A 13688-nucleotide genomic window follows, 5' to 3' on the forward strand; every position below is an offset into this window, starting at 1 on the left:
TCATCCTGTGTTTTTGAATACAGCTCAGGGTAACAACCAAGGGAGCCGGGTATGGCCCTGGTGGTGAGGCTTTCAGCAGAGTGTCTGCCCCCTGGTGGCTGGCTGCAGTATAGGTCAAGAAATCCATCTCCCCCATTAATTTGAATGGGGGAGCAGTCAAACTTTAAAAAATAAATACACGTCGTACGAATGTTTCTCACATCCGTATGCTGTGGTGATATGTAGTTAGCATTTGACTGTTTTGTGTCCAAGGCCTCTTTTTCCTGAAAAGTTTCTTTTTCGTTAGTTATTAGAGTTTAAAAAACGTGGTTTTACTTCCTGGTTTCCTTTGATTCACAGCCGCCGTAGAGAGAAACTTCAAAGGACACACAGCGTCTTGTGACGCTACGCTGTAGGCCGGAGCTTGTTACAGTGGCTTCACAGGCTCTGGCTGCACAATGGCTGCGCCCAGGAGCGGGATTTTTTTGGCTTCAGAACCGTACAACGGGAAGAGGCGGAGCAACGCTGTCCATTTTTATTTACAGTCTATGGTAACAACCAGTAATAAAAAAGTTAAATCATTTAAATCTGTTTTTTTTCCTCAAATGAAGCCTGAATGAGTGATAAGGTGAACAACTGAAAGAAGGACAAAGACACGTACGTCCATTTTTACCTTTTTTAATGAACCCTGATTATTGTTTAATTACAAATGAAGATGAACAGATAGAAGAGAAACAGAAGTACAGGTGGTTCCTCCAGGATAAAAACAAGGAGTATCTGTCTCTCCTCCGGAGTGACAACTCACCTCGGAGGTGGACAAGAGAGGAGAGACAGAGGCGACCAGAGAGAGAGAGAGAGAGAGAGGACATTTCAAATAATACATGGTTAAACAGTACAAAGCTCTTTTTTCTTACAGAATCCTCCAAAATGAAAATATATATATACACAACATCAAAAAAAAAAAAAAGAAAACAAATGTTTCCTCCCCTGCTGTATATCATGTGGGGAATACGTGACCCTCCTCTTTTCCATGGTAACATGGTTATAAAATCATGGTAAATACAAAAAATCTAAAGAAAAGACTGCACTGGAGCCAACCGGGCCAGGTTCATGGGGAAGAGTGCAAAGTGGAAAAATAAAACTCACAGAAATCCAGGAATTCATGAGGAGGGGGGGGCAGGCCATGGCAAGAGGGTACAAAGAATAAAAAAAAAATAGTCGTTAATAATATAATAATTACAAGAGTAACAGTAATATGTCTGAAAAATACAGGAGAGAATGAGAAGAACAACGTGAACGGTGGAAACATCCACCCGGCAGGGAGCAGGTATTCTCGTGTTGTTGAAGTAAAGACAGGTAAGGCAGCACAGGTGTAACGTTCAGGTACAGCCAGAATACATCTTTCTTTTCACTTCACAACAAAAAGAAACATTTTCTTTTGAACTTTTTTTTTGCCAAAAAACGAGGAGGTGTGACCCTCTTCAAACACGGGCAGTATGAACAAGTTAACCAGAAGGACTTTGAAACCCCGGTGAAGGAAAAGTGCAAGTTTAAGTTTTACACATGAGACTGAAGCTGGTGGGACAAAAAGTCTGGGGCTAAATACGCAGACTGACTTTTTCTGGTCAGTTTTTTTCTAAATGTGTGTGTGTGTGTGTGTGTGTGTGTGTGTGTGTGTGTGTGTGTGTGTGTGTGTGTGTGTGTGTGTGTGTGTGTGTGTGTGTGTGTAAGGCTGAACCATAGAAACCACACAGGCGCACACACACAAAGAGCAGAAAGAGCGAGCCTGATTATGGGAAGTCCCTTCCTCTCCACAGAGGTTTTGTGATGTCATTTCCTCTGCCTGTGTGTGTGTGTGTGTGTGTGTGTAAAAATGTGTGTGTGTGTGTGTCTCTCTAATAGTGTGAGTGCGTAGTTTCTATGGTTTGCCGTCTAATTCCAGAGAGACTGTGGGGGCGTCTGATGTCACATTTGATGTCATGTTTCCCTATATTGTAGCCACAGCAAAGCCTCACTCTTAACCAGGGCAGTGGGTGTGTGTGTTAGTGTGTGTGTTTGTGTGCTTGTGTATGTGTGTGTGTCTGTAGGCACAGGGTTCAGGCCAGCCCAGACACACACACACACAAAGTTACTGCTCAAGTTCAGAGTCCACGCTCAAACTCAAGTCCGGTTACATCAGCAGGCTGCCGCACGCTGGTGTCGTCCGATCAGGATCAGGATCGGTCTGCTCTGAACACACAAGACCAGATCCAGTATCCTGTTGCAACCTGTGCCTCACTTTGTCTAATTCTTAAGCAGATGTGGATCCACGTGCTGCACGTAGGTGTGGTTTAAAAAAATGAACAAAGAGTAATTCAGCTGTGACTCTGTCCTGATGTGTACGCCCCGCCCCATGTGCTCATCTAAACAAACTGGTCCCGGGTCGGTCTGGATGTTTCTGCTGTCCTCCTCTGAACACACAACAACTGTTTTTTGTTTTTTTTTGTGTTTTTACATTATAAATATAAAACTCTGACGCCTGTGGGCTTCTGTCACTGCAGCTCGACGGTCAGGAGAAGGCAAGAGTGAGAAGGCAAAGACTGACTTATACTGGTATAATAATAATAATATGCCCGTTAGAATATATACACATCTTTACCATTAAAAATAGCAGGAGTCTCCTCTGATTCGTATCAAATGACCTTATTGAAATATAATATTTGAGTTCAATATATTTGAATAAAATATATATGTGTAGATTTACTTCTTCTGTTTCTCTTTTACAAAAAGCTGAAGGCATGTTGGTTCTGTGTGAGTGTGAGGAAACGTTTTGCTGGGGGTGTTTGATAAAACTCATGTTGGCTTTTTAAAAAAGGCACAATCTTCTTTTTTTTTCTCTTTGTTCATTAAAATGGGCTTTTTCTCTTTTTTCTTTTACAACAAAATGAATAAAACGCGGTCGTAAAAAAAAAACAAGTCGTTTCTCTGTATCTCAGTGAAGGTTTGCCTGAGTTAACCTTAATGCTCGACATTCATTTCATGGTTCCCCCGTTCGTTCTCCCCCGCTACACCAATCATCAGGCTTTAATCGTCTCTCAGATCATCAGTCCTCAGATCACGGCGAATGCCCAAAAAAATACTGTCCGAGTCTTTTTACGAGGCACGAGCATCAGAAAGAACTACAAAACAAAGAAGGGGGGGAGGGGGGAATGCAGAAGAGAGATGTCTGAGGGTGCAAAAACACGATCATTACCCCTCTGAGATTGTGCGAAGTCAAGCAGGGACGCCCCTCTCTGCATCCTGAAAGCTTTTGCGTCCACACACACACATCCAGAGACACAAGTGTGTGTAATTACAGCTTTCTCAAGAAGCTGCTTCCTGGTTTCCTTTACAAAGAGTCGAGAACAGGAGCATGACAAAAAAATCTGGCGCTTTCCAAAGAGCCAGGTTTTTTTTGTTTTGTTTTTCTGTACAGAGGAAAACCACGTCGTGATCTCCCGGTTTCCTAAACGTCTCTCGATGCCGCGTGAGAGGGGCAGAGCTCATCAGGATCCTCGTCTCAGACTTAGTTTCACTGTTCTCAGGATCTCGCCCTCCTGTTGAGTCTTGTTTTTTTTTACACTGTAGTGATGAGCCGACGGTGAAGCGGTGAAGAGGTGACGAGGCGGCCTCATAGTGTCCAAGAAAAAGACGGTGATTGGAGAGTTCTTCCAAAACCGCCACGTCCAATCTCTCATCCGTCTTTAAGATCCGTCAGAGCGAGTTCTTCTCCGCTCGTCTTGTAAACGCCGGCGTGCTGATGAGTGCAGACAGAGAGGCACTTCTGTAATCTCTATCATGGCTGTTAAAAGTGTAGTTTTAGTAACTTTAAGATCTATTATGTTAAGAAGACAATGAGGGGAACGGTGGAGGATAGGGAGAGGAGGTGGGTGAGACTTTAATTACATCTACTGCTGTACAGGTGAGGCTGCCCTTGGACTCCGTCTGAGAGTTTGTCTCCCCCTGTAGAAGAGGAACAGACTCTCTGTAGACCTGGTTGTGGGGCACTGCTGTGATGTAAGGTGATTCCTGGCAGATTTTATGGCACAACTGGCTCGATGAGAGTGAGGAGGTGTTCAGAAAAAGGCAATGTGCGATTCCTTAAAGATGTTCAAAACGGACCGAAGGAAAAGACTGCTGCTGTGTTCGTGTTGGAGAGGGGGGAACAGGGTCTCACCTCCCGATAAATCAGAGGCTTCATATCAGCACGTCTGTGATGGTGGTTTTACATCGACCATAATGCAGAGGGGCTTTTTGATGACCACAGGAGAGGACTATCTCATTCTTGTCAGTGTGTTGCAAGCAAGTTTACCAAAACCAGGCCGAAGTATCAGGGGTATCTTTAAAGAATCCAGTATTCAAGTGTTTTAAACTACTGCAGTGGTTTGGAGATGTTGTAAATGTACATATAATGCTTAGAAAGGTCCTCAGAGACTCCTGGGTTACAAATGAGTCACTGAAGGATAACAGCACGTCTGTGATCCTGGATCTAAACCCTTAATGTGTGCACACAACTTCTGTGGGGGGGAAACCTTTGAGCTTGTGGTTCTGTGTCCAAAACCGGCCTTAACTAGTCCCTCAAAGATAATTCCCTACATATGAGACATCAACATATTTAGATGCACACTACAGTCTCCATTGAGGCCCATCACTGTGTCATGTTTGGTTTGTAACCGGTGGCCAAAAAACCCAAAGGCATTATGGTCAACATGGATCTATTAAGTTCCTGTGCAGGATTCAGAGACCTGTGTGTGTTCAGGTAGGATCCCCCGTGTATGTATGTGTGTGTGTGTGTGTGTGTGTGTGTGTGTGTGTGTGTGTTCAGGTCTGATCCCCTGTGTGTGTGTGTTCAGGTAGGATCCCCTGTGTGTGCGTGTTTGCTCATGAGACTCAGCAGCCAGTGTTTGCCAGAGACAGCTGCGCCGTAGCTCGCTGCAGCTCTGAGCTCGCTCTACGCTGGGTTGGAGGCGGTGGCAGCATCAACCCCAAAATAACACTTCCGCCTCCTCCTCCACCTCCTCCTCCGTTCTCTATCTCCCCTCCTCTCCTCCCTGCCTCCTCTCTCTTCTCCTTCTCCTCCTCTCCATCAGCTCTCACTTTCTTGTCCTCCGCCTCGTCCCTCTCGCCGTCCGCCTCCATCTTCTGGTCCTCGCTCCAGCGGCGTTTGAAGCGCAGTTTCAGCGGGATGCAGGGGCTGATGGGAGCCGCCTGACCCGGCTCGGTCTTCAGGCCGAGCAGGGGGAAGGCCGGGCCACTGCTGCCGATTGGGGGGGTGGCAGGGGTTTTAAAAACCTCCTCGTCATCATCGGGGTCTTCGTCAGGGCTGGTGTGGTGAGGGGCGGAGAGGATCCTCCCGTTCCTGTTCGCTTGGTGATGGTTGTTGAGCAGAAGATGACTGTGACGAGCTGTCGGGGTGAAGATGTCTCCGTCATCCATGTGATTGAGCTCCTCTTCCTCACTGATGTCAGTCACCTCCACCTCTTCTTCGGACTCGATGTCTGAGATCGGTTCCACCTGGAGGGACACAACATTTGATCAATGACAGAATCAGGACCAGGAGACAGAGTGTTCTTAAATTCAATCTTTGAACTATGTGTGTGTGTGTGTGTGTGTGTGTGTGTGTACGTGTTGGCAGTCTCACCTTGATCTTAGGTGGCCCTGCACTGTGTATATGAGCAGACCCTGTGTATGAGGAGGACTGGCTGGAGGAAGAGGAGGATGAAGAAGCAGCCAATGAGATCCCTGATTCTTTTTGTTTGCGCCCCAGCGGAGGAGGCTGCAGTTTGAACTTGAATGGCGACGGGTGCTGCCCCTCGTCCCCGCCTCCTGACTGCTGGCTGAGCGAGTGAGAGAGCGGGTGGGGGTGGGGGTGGGGGTGGGGGTGGAGGTGATGGGCTGCTTGCTTCTCCAGGTTGGGGCGGTGGGGCTGGGGGATGACGATGTTGGGGTAGTGGAGGAAGGCTCTGGGGCTGAGGTGGTAGTTGTAGACGGACTGGGTGTGGGCCTGCAGGTAGTGCTTCATGTCCTCCGCGTTGAAGGAGAAGTGGGAGCCCAACATAGGGGAGGACATGGAGGGGGAAGGGGTGTAGGAGAGATGGGGGGTGGGGGTCATGGATAGGGCTGGGGACAAAGTAGGGGCCAGGAGGCCTCCGGGGCCAGGCAGGGGGGAGACAGGGAATGGAGACAGATGATCTGGGTGGACCCTGTGTGTTGGTCTGGGGAGCCCTGCTGGGTTGGGGCCCCCGCCATAGACCCTGAAGAGGGAATCGTGAGGCAGGCGGGGAGGCAGCAGGCCTCTGAAGGCCCTGTCGGGGCCCACGCCTCGCTCGTCAACCCCCACGGCCTCCTCCAGCTCAGAGTTGGTGGAGGTGCCGTCGCTGCAGTCGCTCACGGAGCCGCGGGCCATGCGGCGAGCCACGCTGCTGAACATGCCGGGGCTGCGGAGCTCCTCGCTGGAGGAGAGGACGTCTGACGGCGTGGAGGGGGGGAAGCGGAAATGAGAGCCTCCTGTTGGTACTGGTGGGGCGCTCTGAGGGACTCCTCGACCTGTGAGGAGAAACAGAGAGATAGAGAGAGGTCGTTAGTTAAAGTAAACAATATGAAGTTTGAATGACTCTAAAAATAAGATCGATCTATGCAGAACAATTATGGTCCACCAGGATGAAGAAGGTCAAACAGCTTGTAGGTGTTTACAGAACAGTCAGATGAAATCTTGGGGAAATGATGAAGGTATGCTAGCTACATCTCAAAGAACGCACTTTACACTTATTTAATTCATGAATTTGTTGACATTGTTTGACTTTGTTGAAATCACAAATTCTTTAAGGCTCGCCTGGGTCTCGCCCCGAGCCATCTCGCGGCCTTGGATCCTCAGGTGGGGCATTTTTGGTCATTCCAAAGTCGAGGCTCAAATCCGAAGGGGCTCCTCGACTTTGGAACGACCTCCCTCAGGAGATAAGGCTCGCAGTGTCTGTGACATCTTTTAAATCTCTTCTTAAAACCCATTTTTGCAGACTTGCTTTTAAGTGAGTTCATCCTTCTAACTGTTTTTACTTCTATTTTATTATTATTTATAGTTTTTATCCAACTAATTAATTGTCTTAAATTGTATTTGATTATTTATTGTTTAACTTATTATTATTATTTTCATTTATTATCTTAATGTTCCTAATTTATCCTTTTCACTTTCTCCAATTTTCCTGATGTGATGTTGTCCTCTTATTCTGAAAACCTCTTTTTAGGGATGCACCGATCTGATCCTGGTATCGGATATCGGCTAGATCGGACTCAAAGATCGGATATCTGTGACAAGGGGCCGATATATAGTGCCGATCCATATGGCAGATCTATTCATCTCAGTTCTATGCAACAGCCATGTGCGTTTCCTTCGTCATCATTTATAAAATGTGCTGCTGATTAATATTGTCACAATATCAGACGTGGAGAAGGGAAACAGTAAGGGCAAAGCTGGGCAGAGTAATAAGGTATTAAATGATTTTAATCCCAGCCACAGGTACACTGTACTTCTGTGGGAAACACTATGTGGACATATTTTTTATTTTCTCATTTGAAGCAGTTTTTTTTATACAGAATATTTAATTCCTCTTATCCGCTGCTGAGGTTTAAAGTTGAATTGTAATATCTGTTGGTTATGAAGATTAACTCACCAAACTGCTGGTACACATTTATAATCTCTTGAATAATGATTTTATTTATTGCCTAATTTGTCATTACCAACCATAATCACACCATGTCAACCTGTCACTACTGATTTTTTTTTTTTAATACTGCCTGTAATTACTGCTCTTTAATTTAAATTCCATTTGTAACATTGCATATATCTAAATTATATTCGAGCTTTATTTATCTAGTTTTATTTTTACTTTTTTTTTCCCCCACAATATTTTTATTTAGTTTTTAGCAGCATGAATTACAGCTTTTTACATTTACATATTATATAGCAAGACATACAACTGCTGCGTTGACACACCACAAATAAGTGAAAAAAAACAAGACATAAAAACAAAACACCCCCCCCCCAAATAATAACAAACAAAACAAAATATTATTAATAATAATAATAATAATAATACAAGAACACGTCTCCTGTTACAATAAATGGTAATCTATACAAATTGGAGAATATAAATGCATTAAATACAGAATGTGAAAAGCACCTAGTGAAAAAAAGAAAGATTCAACATGCTTTGAAACTGCGATGTCCACATAATTTAGTCATTCACTTGATCATCTATTAAATCTAAATCCTTAACATAATTAATTCATTATTTTTTAAGTAATATCTTATCTTATCTTATACTGTCAGTTTAAAAATGTTCATTTTATTTTGATTTACAAAGTCAGAAAAGCCTGAAGTTACCAAACCATGATTCTATCCTCACATTAAGGAATAGAGATTGTTAAATCAACACCAGGATCTGATCGGCTAGTATCGGTATCAGCAGATACCAAAGCCCAGGCATCGATATTGGGACCTAACAGGAGGATCGGTGCATCCCTGCCTCTTTTATTGTCCTTTTAATGCTTTTATTTAATTATCCATTTTTATTTATTTATTTATCTATCCTTGAAAAACCTCTTAAACAATGATGTATTGCTCTATTGTCCCACTACTTCATTCTGTTTAATTGAAGCGTGTTCTTTTTAACCTCTTGCATTGCATTGTGTTTGCCAAAGCACTTTGTAACACTTGTTTTTATAAATAAAGTTATTATTATTATTATTATTACTTTGCCTTGCTGTTAAAAGTTGCGTCATAGATGGTAAGCCACCCCTAAAAATAGCTCTGCATTTCTCACAGAGCGATAAAAGATCCTCAACGACAGATTGTATGGAGCCACAGAAGCTGCGTGGAGCTCAGAGGTGATATTATGACTTCTGCTCTCTGGGAATCATAATCACCACCGAGTGTTTCTCTCATATCTCTGCTTGTGTCTACACATGAGGTCTGTTTTGGTTTGAGAGATATCAGCTTTCGGAGATATGCAAGAAGTATTTCTTTTGTACTGAGCCGGTCTTTAAAGTCCTGACGGCGTGTGTTTTTGTAGATAATCAGAATCTCTTCACTTCAGAGTTTTTTAATGCTGGTGAGAAAACTATGTGCTGGCTCGATACGTCGAGTGCCAAGGAAGAAGTATGTTTTTTATATTTCTGGACAAAGTGAAGAGACGGAGGGGGAAAGTAACTAATGAGAGTAGGTCACATGTCTTTCATAACTCCAACTATTTTACCCAGAGGGTCACAGGCACTCCGAAAGAAAACACTGGGTTACACAAAGCCACAAATTCCCTCCTTTTTCAACCCCTCCTCTCCCTCACTCGCTCTCCTGCCAGGGAGACTGTGGCACTGCAATAAATTCTTGGCATCTGCGCACGTGCCAGAATTAAATATTGGAAAAGTCGCTCTTACTGCCATCACAAACATGGGTTGGGTTCCTCTGTTTTTTTCCAGTGTGTGAGAAACTCTGAGGAGAAAGTGTGTGTGTATGTGAGGGTCTCTGCTTGCGCATCAATCCAGACTGACGTGGGCTTATGTGTGTGTGTGTGTGTGTGTGTGTAACCATCGTATGAAACCATCATATCACAACATGTCAGTGTGTGGGCCACATCACACGGAGGCTATAATTAAAGTTTCGTGCTGCACTTATGTCACCCAGTATCCAACGCTCCATATGGGCCGTGTTTGCTCTGGGTGGCCCGGGCCAGAACGAGAGACGACTTCAGGGTTGGGAGGAGAGGGATAAACCGGGACGTGGCACACTGATGTCTTCAAACACACACACACACACATACACAGCCACAAAGTCCTCTAACCAAGAACATACATGCAGACACACTACACCCCAAATCTGTCTGTTTGGGATCTTTACAGGGAAGGTTTCTGGATGTGACTGAGTTAAATGGAGCAATAATTCTCAGTTTTATAGAATCTTTGAGTCGGTCTTCTCTTCAGACTCGACGGCCAGCCGGAATTTAAATTTCTGTTTAAATGACGAGGAAATTAGACGCTTCTGAACATCCACATTTTTAACATTTGCATTTCATGAGCTTCACTAAGAAGTTTAAATCTCAGGGTTTGATGACTTCCTTTAACATGTATGACAGCAAGAGAGGAGTCTTGGGGTTTTGGCCTATTTGAAGCACTTTAAAGATGTCACTTCATTCATTTTCCCCTTCCTATGTACCTGATTTATCCTAAGATTTATCGTCTGGTTAATTAGAAATGTAAACAAAGGTCAGAGTCTACATGAAGTGTCATTTGTGTGTGTTTTGGCTGCTCAAAAATAAACTTCTAGATCATTTTTGGTACAGTCTACAGTTGTAGAGCATATAGACATTCATTCACAACTCAACTACATCAGCTGCTTTTGCACATTGAACCATTTACTTATCTCCAATACTGTCTGCACTTTTATATCATTTGCACTATTATTAATTTACATTGTCCATTTTTAAACTGTCACGGCACTGCCCTACCTGCACTGTGTACATGGGCTGTTTTTAACTGTATTTTATTATAATTTTATATTTAAATTTTTGCTATTTAAGAGTTGGAAAAGAGAAACAGCATCTCGATTTTCCTGTATGTCTTCGTATATATAGTGAAAATTGACAATAAAAACCTTTGAATCTTGAATCTAAGACAGCATTGTTTCTTATTTGCTGAGAATTTGACCCTGTAACCAAACTATTTTCAAATTTATTGCATTACAGTCTCCAAAAAAATGTATAAGTTTGTGCTTTAAACATCTGAGGACACTTCAACCTCTTCAACGAGACTACTTCTCTTCAGAAACCTGATGCTTCATATTTCCATCCATCCATTTTCTTGCGCTTCTATTGGAGATCAGCTGTTAGCTGCCCGTAGCATGTCGTTTTTAACGATGCTAGGCCCGATGTTCCCTGCGAGCTGAGGAGAAGGAGGCAAGGACGACGTGCTGGTATTGAGGTGCAAGCTAAGAAAAGACGACATCGACCTGTCCTTCCACCCACCGTTATGGGGAATGTAAGATCTATCTAGGATAAGGTGGACGAGCTAACCCAGCACCATAGGGAATAGTGGCAGAGTAGCATCATGCTAACAGAGCTAACACCGGACACGAACGCCACATTGGAAGGATTTCACCTGCTGTGGGCGGACAGGATACAGGAGAGTAAGACTGAACACACTGGTGAAGAAGGCCAGCTCAGTCCTGGACCCTGTGGAGGTGGTGGCTTACAGGTGGATTATGGCCAAGCTGTCGTCTTTGATGAACATTTCTTTTTTAGATATATATATTCTGATAGATTAAATATACATTGACATAGAGTGGTCTAGACCTCCTATGTTTGTAAAAGTGTCTTGAGATAACGTTTGTTGTGGTTTGGCGCTATACAAATAAAGATTGATTGATTGATTGATTGATTGATTGATTGATTGATTATCCGGGGTCAGGTGGCTGAGGTAGAAGTCCAAGCAAATTGACCCAGACATCCCTCTCCCCAGCAACACTTTCCAGCTCCTCCTGGGGAATCCTGAGGCGATCCCAGACCAGGCGGGATATATAATCCCTCCACCGAGTTCTGGGTCTTCTCCCAGTTGGACATGCTCTAAAGGGAGGTGTCCCGGAGGCATCCTTATCAGAAGCGGCTCTTCTCTGGATGTCCGAGCACCTGACCCTCTCTCTAAGGCTGAGCCACCCTTCACAGGAACCTCATTCCAGCCGCTTGTATCCGAGATCTTATTCTTTCGATCATGACCCACAGCTCATGACCATGGGTGAGGGTTGGAACGTAGACTGACTGGTAAATTAAAAGCTTTGCCGTCTGGCTCAGCTCCCTCTTCACCACGATGGCCTGCATAACTGCTGACGCTGCACCATTTTACCCCCACTCACGAACAAGACCCCGAGATACTTAAACTCCCCCACTTGGGCTAAACACTCGCTCCCCGCTGATACAGTGTGAAATATGCATAATAGAAGTGTGAATTGATGCGTACCGGTGCCCATGTCGATGAAGGGGTAGTTAACCAGCACGAGTTTGTTGAAGTTGAACTTGTAGGTGAACCTCTTCCCCTTGGTCTTGTGAAGGATCCTCTTGTTGTAGTAGTATCTGAGGAGGAGAAGAGCAGAAACCGTGTTATCTCCCAGTAACCAAATTCCAAACACTGATCATCACCAACATGTGGTGAACCTCTGATTAGGAACACATTTCGATGCAGCCAAATGTCTGAAAGTGTGAAACCATGAATAACCACTACTACCATGGTGCACATTTTTCCAGCTGACTCACAGCTTCGGAGCCAGTCGGTCATTATTCACACGGCTACCAGAATGATCAACAAATCACCACAGTCATTATCTTCCCATAGACGTGGGCTCACTGTATGTGGACGTTTAATAAGCCTGTTAGCTCAGCTGGCAACAGAGTTAAGGTTTACTGGTAATCAAAAGACAATCAAATGAGCTCCTTCGTGTACTCTTACCAACGTGGAGTGATTACTGTGCATGACGAGTTCTGCTTGGATACAGTAAATGAAAATCAGAGTCAGAGGTGGGTGTTCAGCGGTGACCTCTGAATCCTTGTGGTGAGAGGATGTGAGTTGATTTACATAAGAGTTGTTCTTCAAATCTAAACTCATCTACTCTCCCTGGGATTCTTTTTAGTTTTTAGGAATGCTCATGTGAGACTCAAACTGCAGTAGTGTTCGTGTTTATCATTCCCAAAGAGTAGCATTTGGTAGCTTCTGTCATCTAAAGGCTTAACTTTTGCATATAAAAATGTCACGTCAGTTTATTATAAATGAGTCTGTACCATAGACTGTATAAATAATGGACGTAGTATCCGTGATGTCACCCATCTGTTTCTGAAGCGCTGTTTTGAAGCCAATAATCGGCGGCGGCAGCCATATTGGAAATGCTGAACTCAACCTAACTTCTGTCGAGCTAGTGTGACGTAAAGAGGCGGGGTTTGAGCCTCCTCGCCAATAGCGACAGTGTCAGTCAGGTAAGTCATGTCCTTAAATGGGCAAAACTCGTAATCTTAATATCTTCTGAACCGCCGCGTTATAAAAATATTCACCCCCAGTACAGTGTGTGCCGATAGAGAAATGAGCTACTCAGACTGAAGCCGTTTTTTTAACCAGGCTGTAAACATGTTTATTAATGCTGCAAAGATCGTCTTTTTTTGAATTGGTGTGTATGTGGTTTCCGGTGTTTCTGCAGCCAGCCTCAAGTGGACGCTCGATGAACTGCAGTTTATAACACTCCTGCATGGGCTTCATATTTTGAGACCGGAGGTAGTCGCTTGGTCTACTAGGGATCCGTGATGGATCTTTGGAAATGTTAACGATCAATTATCGATTAATCATTTATAAAAAAAAAACCCAGACGTTTACCCTTAATTTTGCTTTTTTTTTGAGAATCACAAGTGGAAGCTTCCCTGTTCTTTTGTTTATATGTTATTGCAATAGAATGACTTAAGAACAAAAAACCTTGGAAAGGCAACATGGACAATAAACAGTCGGACTATATAATATCACCTTTCCCAAACCCTAGGGAAGGTGGTGATTATACGATGGAAAATATTTGAAGCGGACTAAAGAAAGACTGTGATACTTAGATGTTAAATGCCAAAGAAATTGTATTGTATGCTGTGCCATTCCAAATTAAAAGAAAATTAAAAACAAAA

General features: G+C 43.8%; 1 protein-coding gene across 2 annotated transcripts in view; it reads right to left on the reverse strand.

The window, feature by feature from the left end:
- Nucleotides 1-641: 641 nt before the first annotated feature.
- The window catches only part of erf (Ets2 repressor factor), a 57582-nt gene continuing 44535 nt past the window's right edge, over nt 642-13688 (reverse strand). For both annotated transcript variants that reach the window (XM_034704842.1, XM_034704841.1), the window contains exons 3-5: nt 11998-12110; nt 5639-6543; nt 642-5511 (exon numbers count right to left, since the gene is read on the reverse strand). In XM_034704842.1, coding sequence (XP_034560733.1) covers nt 4888-5511; nt 5639-6543; nt 11998-12110 — 1642 coding nt within the window. In that variant the 3' untranslated portion in view covers nt 642-4887. The remainder of the gene's footprint in view (nt 5512-5638; nt 6544-11997; nt 12111-13688) is intronic.

The sequence above is a fragment of the Notolabrus celidotus genome, chromosome 16, assembly GCF_009762535.1.
Source record: "Notolabrus celidotus isolate fNotCel1 chromosome 16, fNotCel1.pri, whole genome shotgun sequence".
NCBI classification, from domain to species: domain Eukaryota; kingdom Metazoa; phylum Chordata; class Actinopteri; order Labriformes; family Labridae; genus Notolabrus; species Notolabrus celidotus.